This window comes from Oncorhynchus keta, chromosome 15, assembly GCF_023373465.1.
Source record: "Oncorhynchus keta strain PuntledgeMale-10-30-2019 chromosome 15, Oket_V2, whole genome shotgun sequence".
In the NCBI taxonomy this organism is placed as follows: domain Eukaryota; kingdom Metazoa; phylum Chordata; class Actinopteri; order Salmoniformes; family Salmonidae; genus Oncorhynchus; species Oncorhynchus keta.
The window spans coordinates 38,960,344-38,966,760 of record NC_068435.1 but is presented as its reverse complement, the minus strand read 5'-3'; the positions used below and the strand labels follow the sequence as shown (position 1 = coordinate 38,966,760).

The 6,417-nt window shown below is 41.5% G+C and overlaps 1 protein-coding gene across 1 annotated transcript; it reads left to right on the top strand.

The window, feature by feature from the left end:
• The first annotated feature begins 607 nt into the window (after positions 1 to 607).
• LOC127907691 (uncharacterized) lies at positions 608 to 4,326 on the top strand. Its single transcript, XM_052464271.1, has 6 exons — positions 608 to 623; positions 668 to 811; positions 1,133 to 1,231; positions 1,367 to 1,484; positions 1,669 to 1,831; positions 2,231 to 4,326. The coding sequence occupies exons 1-6, from the start codon at positions 608 to 610 to the stop codon at positions 2,399 to 2,401; spliced, it is 711 nt and encodes a 236-aa protein (XP_052320231.1). The 3' UTR covers positions 2,402 to 4,326.
• The last annotated feature ends 2,091 nt before the right edge of the window (positions 4,327 to 6,417 follow it).

Below are 6,417 nucleotides of genomic sequence, written 5' to 3'. Positions count from 1 at the left end.
GATTCTTGATGAAAACCTGCTCCAGAGCACTCAGGACCTCATACTGGGGCAAAGGTTCACCTTCCAACAGAACAATGACCCTAAGCACACAGCCAAGACAACGCAGGAGTGGCTTCGTGACAAGTCTCTGAATGTCCTTGAGTGGCCCAGACAGAGCCCGGACTTGAACCCGATCGAACATCTCTGGAGAGACCTGAAAATAGCTGTGCAGCGACGCTCCCCATCCAACCTGACAGAGCTTGAGAGGATCTGCAGAGAAGAATGGGAGAGACTCCCCAAATACAGGTGCGCCAAGCTGGTAGCATCATACTCAAGAAGACTTGAAGTTGTAATCGCTGCTAAAAGGTGCTTCAACAAAGTACTGAGTAAAGGGTCTGAATACTTATGTAAATGTGATATTTCCATTTTTTATTTGTAATACATTTGCAAACATGTCTAAAATCCAGTTTTTGCTTTGTCATTATGGGGTATTGTGTGGAGATTGATGAGGTAAAAAAAAACCTATTTAATCCATTTTAGAATAACAAAATATGGGAAAAGTCAAGGGGTCTGAACTTTCCGAAGGCACCGTATATGTAGGTCATTGAATGTGTATAATGTGCTTTTAATGTCGTACACCACTTGTGAACAAAATTACAATCCCCTTGTATGTGGTCGTTTTCTCTAGGTACAGACGGTGTGGAGTCGGACCGGTCTGGGATCATGCTACCATTCCACAGTACACCACTAGGTGGCAGGAGAGGGAGCAGCAAGCCCTACTCCTGCTCAGATGGACCAGTGAAACCCCAGAGCAGAAAACACTTGAATACAGGTTGGTGGTGCTGGTATTGACTTTCTGCTTATGGGTCTAAAATAAAAGGAACAATTGCAAAAACAAGAGTGATTCTTACATTATATTTAACAAAATATTAAATCAGTTGCTGAGTCAGATTTTGGTCCTTCAACTTGCAGAATTTGCCTTAAAGTTGTATTTGGTGGTCATAAAGGCAGTTGTGTGTGTTTCTACATGTAATTGTCTGTTGGTGTGATGTATTATGTCATGTTTTATGTGGACCCCAGGAAAGGTAGCTGCAGCTTTGGCTGTAGCTAATTGGGATCCTAATAAAATACTAAATACTAAAATCCCTTTTAGCATCAGAGGAGAACCATTCTCTGGAGACCTCCAATCTCACCCATCCCAGTCCTCCAGCACTCTGGCACTCATACAAGAACTTCAGCTACAGATCTCCACGTAAGGACCAGCAACAAGCCCCTGTGACACTGCCATGACCGTGTATCACTCTGACTACTTTACCCATTTTAACATGTAAACATTGGAACAGATTCGTCAGGGTTGTGATGTTGATTTAGTCTTTTTTCATTGTAGCACCACCAGGTGACATGGAGAATGTCTACTCTAAGGGCAGGTATCCTCTCTCCTCTCAGCCTCGACAGAAGCCTCTGTTGCAAGTCAACTATGGCACCTCCTGCAGTTTACCGGCAGGGTAAGATATGGTTTCATCATTTATTGCAATAATCTATTTGCCTTATTTGAATCCATATTTATCCTCCATATTGCTTGAACCTTCATCAGTGAAGGTGAAAGAGAAGAACTGAGATGCTTCCCAGGGTTGCCTAATCCTATACTACTGTACTCATGCTCTCGCTCTTCTCCGTGGGTCTCAACAGTTTCAAAGTGCGAGAGCAGCAGTCTGTCTCCCACCACCGGAGGCGCTCTACCCAGTCAGACTCAGCACTGCTGCCCAGCAACGTGTACTTTCAGCAGACCTTTCCCCCAGCTCTCAGCCCCCCCAGGACTGGGGTCATAGCCAGCAGGCACAAAGCCAGCGGGGTGAGCCTGGCCACATGGAAAACATTATTTCATATCAATGGGTGCCAGTAATGTTTTACTTGTATTTACTGAGAAATGATTAGTGGTACTGTTAACTTGTAACAATTTAGTACATCTGGTACTCGTACTGCACAGTTTTTTTTTGTGTTTGATTTTATTTTACTTGTAAATAATTTAAATTTACTTGTAAATAATTTAAATTATTTAATTTATTTAAATTTAAATGTAAATGTTAAATGTAAATGTAAATTTTACAAAGAATTGTAATCCTAAAAGAACCATGGAGCTTTTTGTAGGTTATTATCATTTCATGTCATAACCGTTTTCTATGCCTTTTGTAAGTAAATTAAAGGTGACTGAGATACAAGCGTAACCTTAAACTGTTGTTGTTTGTTTTAGGATGAGGACATCAACAGAACATTGGACAGGGCTATCGAGGCAGCCCGCATTATGAAGAGGACCACTGATAGGATGGCCAAGAGCCTGTCAGCTGACCTTGCCAAGGTTGAGCTGTACAGGAAGTTACACGGCCTTCACCCATTGACAGGGAGGAACAATACTGGCTCATAACACTCTAATTGACACACTGGAGATACTGCTGCTACTATAGAGCTGGTCCAGGATTAGCTAACCAGTGAATTCAGCAGGGATTATTTTGTATACAGGTGAAGTCGGGAAGTTTACATACACCTAAGCCAAATACATTTAAACTCAGTTTTTCACAATTCCTGACATTTTAATCCTAGTAAAAATTCCCTGTTTTTGGACAGTTAGGATCACCACTTTATTTTAAGAATGTGAAATGTCAGAATAATAGTAGAGAGAATTATTTATTTCAGCTTTTATTTATTTCATCACATTCCTAGTTGGTCAGAAGTTTACATACACTCAATTAGTATTTGATAGGATTGCCATTTAAATTGTTTAACTTTGGTCAAACATTGTGGGTAGCCTTCCACAAGCTTCCCACTATAAGTTGGGTGAATTTTGGCCCATTCCTCCCGACCGAGCTGGTGTAACTGAGTCAGGTTTGAAGGCCTCCTTGCTCACACATGCTTTTTCAGTTCTGCCCACACATTTTCTATAGGATTGAGGTCAGGGGTTTGTGATGGTCACTCCAATGCCTTGACTTTGTTGTCCTTAAAGCCATTTTGCCACAACTTTGGAAGTATGCTTGGGGTCATTGTCCATTTGGAAGACCCATTTGCAACCAAGCTTAACTTCCTGACTGATGTCTTGAGATGCTGCTTTAATATATCCACATCATTTTCCTCCCTCATGATGCCATCTATTTTGTGAAGTGCACCAGTCCCTCCTGCAGCAAAGCATCCCCACAACATGATGCTGGAACCTCCGTGCTTCACAGTTAGGATGGTGTTCTTCGGCTTGCAAGCCTCCCCCTTTTTCCTCCAAACATAACGATGGTCATTATGGCCAAACAGTTCTATTTTTGTTTCATCAGACCAGAGGACATTTCTCCAGAAAGTACGATCTTTGTCCCAATGTGTAGTTGCAAACTGTAGTCTGGCTTTTTTATGCTGGTTTTGGAGAAGTGGCTTCTTCCTTGCTGAGCGGCCTTTCAGGTTATGTCGATATAGGACTCGTTTTACTGTGGATATAGATACTTTTGTACCTGTTTCCTCCAGCATCTTCACAAGGTCCTTTGCTGTTGTTCTTGGATTGATGTGCACTTTTCGCACCAAAGTACGTTCATCTTTAGGAGACAGAACGCGTCTCCTTCCTGAGCGGTATGATGGCTGCGTGGTCCCATGGTGTTTATACTTGTGTACTATTGTTTGTACAGATGAACGTGGTACCTTCAGGCATATGGAAATTGCTCCGAAAGATGAACCAGACTTGTGGAGGGCTACTATTTATTTTCTGAGGTCTTGGCTGGTATCTTTTGATTTTCCCATGATGTCAAGCAAAGAGGCACTGAGCTTGAAGGTAGACCTTGAAATGCATCCACAGGTACACCTCCAATTGACTCAAATGTTGTCAATTAGCCTATCAGAAGCTTCTAAAGCCATGACATCGTTTTCTGGAATTTTCCAAGCTGTTTAAAGGCACAGTCAACTTAGTGTATGTACACTTCTGACCCACTGGAATTGTGATACAGTGAATTATAAATTAAATAATCTCTCTGTAAACAATTGTTGGAAAAATTACTTGTGTCATGCACAAATTAGATGTCCTAACCGTCTTTCCAAAACTATAGTTAGTTAACAAGACATTTGTGGAGTGTTTGAAAAATTAGTTTTAGTGACTCCAACCTAAGTGTATGTAAACTTCTGACTTCAACTGTATATTTTAATAATACTATAACACTAACTCATGGATTAGCTCTGTGGCAACTTCCAACCCAAAGTTAAACATTATTAAACCTTCAGTTTACAATTAGAAAAACCTTTTGAATGTGTTTTTGGAAAATGGATGTATTTGAGAAATTTGACTGAATCTGATTATTTATTTTTGAATTACATTATTTATAACCATTTGGTTTCATTAGTTATTTTGTAAATGTCATATTATTGAAAAGATAAAAAATTTGATGTTGCAAAATGTCCCCACTTATTCGAGAGGCACCAGCGCTGTTCATAGTGGGCTACTGTAATTGAGAGGCCTGTGTGTATTTTTGCTGTCTGTGACCAACAGATGCATATCTGTATTCCCAGTCATGTGAAATCCAACAGTGCAGTTTAAAAAAATACAGATAAGAATAAGAAATAAAAGTAGCAAGTCGTTAAAGAGCAGCAGTATAATAACAATAGAGAGACTATATACAGGGGGGTACCGGTACAGGGGGGCACCGGTTAGTTGAGGCTCTCACCAAAGGCTCAGATAAATCAACATGGAAAATATGGTGAAAAGGAAATCTCTGTAAATAAAAAATGTGGTATGACAACTCGGTAAGGGGAACACAAAAAGTACCAGAGACATACTAGAATGTATTATATGACACACATACAAATACATACAAATTCATACAATGCACAACAACACATGCAATACAAAATGCCCTGCATGCAACCAAGAAACGATGTCCAGCTTCACAGAAGTCCCCAGATCATCTCTGACCAAGCCATCCACTCCAGCTCCTGATCTGGAGAAATCTAGGCTACGAAACGACTGGAGCGTCAATTCAGCAAAGCAGCAGTTGAATCCAGTAAATTCAAGACTACCCTTTTTAACTATACTTTTTAGTACGGTAATAAGTATTTCTGCTCAAAGCAAATCGTATTTTCACATGTAAAAATACAGTTTAAACTAAACTACAACTATTGTGTTCCTACCGCTCTTCCCTCTCGACCGATATCACCTGCGCAGAAGTCCCGTGCCCCCACAAACCCGACTCTCTGGATTGGCCAAAAATGGAACAAGTTTTAAAACGGGCTAAATCAGCCAGCTCATCAAATTCGCATGCACAGGAGAGAAAAATTATTAAATGGGCAGTACATTACATAATTCAACCAACATGTCTCAAATGATTTCCCTTAATAAGTATATTTGTGAAATGTAGACATAAAATAAAAACTCAAGCGTTTGCAACCCAAAATCAATATAGGTTCAACATCAAACTGATTATTTTAAATGTTTTATTTATTTAACTAGGCAAGACAATAAGAACAAATTCTTATTTACAATGACAGACAGCCTACACCAGCCAAACTAGGACGATGCTGGTGTAACGGATGTGAAACGGCGAGCTTAGTTAGCGGTGCGCACTAAGTAGCGTTTCAATCGGTTACGTCACTTGCTCTGAGACCTTGAAGTAGTAGTTCCCCTTGCTCTGCAAGGGCCGCGGCTTTTGTGGAGCGATGGGTAACGATGCTTCGAGGGTGACTGTTGTCGTTGTGTGCAGAAGGTCCCTGGTTCGCGAGGGGACGGTTTAAAATTATACTGTTACACTGGGCCAATTGCACGCCGCCCTATGGGACTCCCAATCACGGTCGGTTGTGATATAGCCTGGATTCGAACCAGGGTGTATGTAGTGACTCCGCTGCGCCACTCGGGAGCACCAAACGATTTGCGTTGGTAGAGCTTCACCATAGAGCTTCAAATACATGTGTTTACAAGATATTACATAAACGCAAATAATAAGCTTAAAATGTATTAAGTGATTTATGTTCTTTCCCCACTTTGCAGACATAACATTCTCTGTGTTCCAAGTGACCACAAAAAGTATGAGGGTGCGATGGAGTCGTTACTCCGGCGCTAGCCCCTACAAAATCACCGTAAACTCTAACACCAGCAAGGTCCTGAGCTGAGCAGAGTTGGAGAGGAGCTCATGTATGTAGGCTACTGTATGCGCGCCTAATGGACGTGTGTGCATAATGGACATGGAGAGAGAACAAATGACAGGCGTCTTTATTCTATTCCGTCATATTTTATGAATAGCACTGGTGGTAACACTCCCGGCACAAGTAACATTATACTATGCCCTACCAGAGACCGTGGGTCAATCCCTACCAGAGACCGTGGGTCAAGCCCTACCAGAGACCGTGGGTCAAGCCCTACCAGAGACCGTGGGTCAAGCCCTACCAGAGACCGTGGGTCAATCCCTACCAGAGACCGTGGGTCAAGCC

Bases quoted from the DNA above. Each gene is read 5' to 3' on its own strand.
- LOC127907691 (XM_052464271.1), top strand. The intron at 1,232-1,366 runs GTAAGGACCAGC...TTTTCATTGTAG, and splicing joins CTTCAGCTACAGATCTCCAC to CACCACCAGGTGACATGGAG. The intron at 1,832-2,230 runs GTGAGCCTGGCC...TGTTTGTTTTAG, and splicing joins GCAGGCACAAAGCCAGCGGG to GATGAGGACATCAACAGAAC.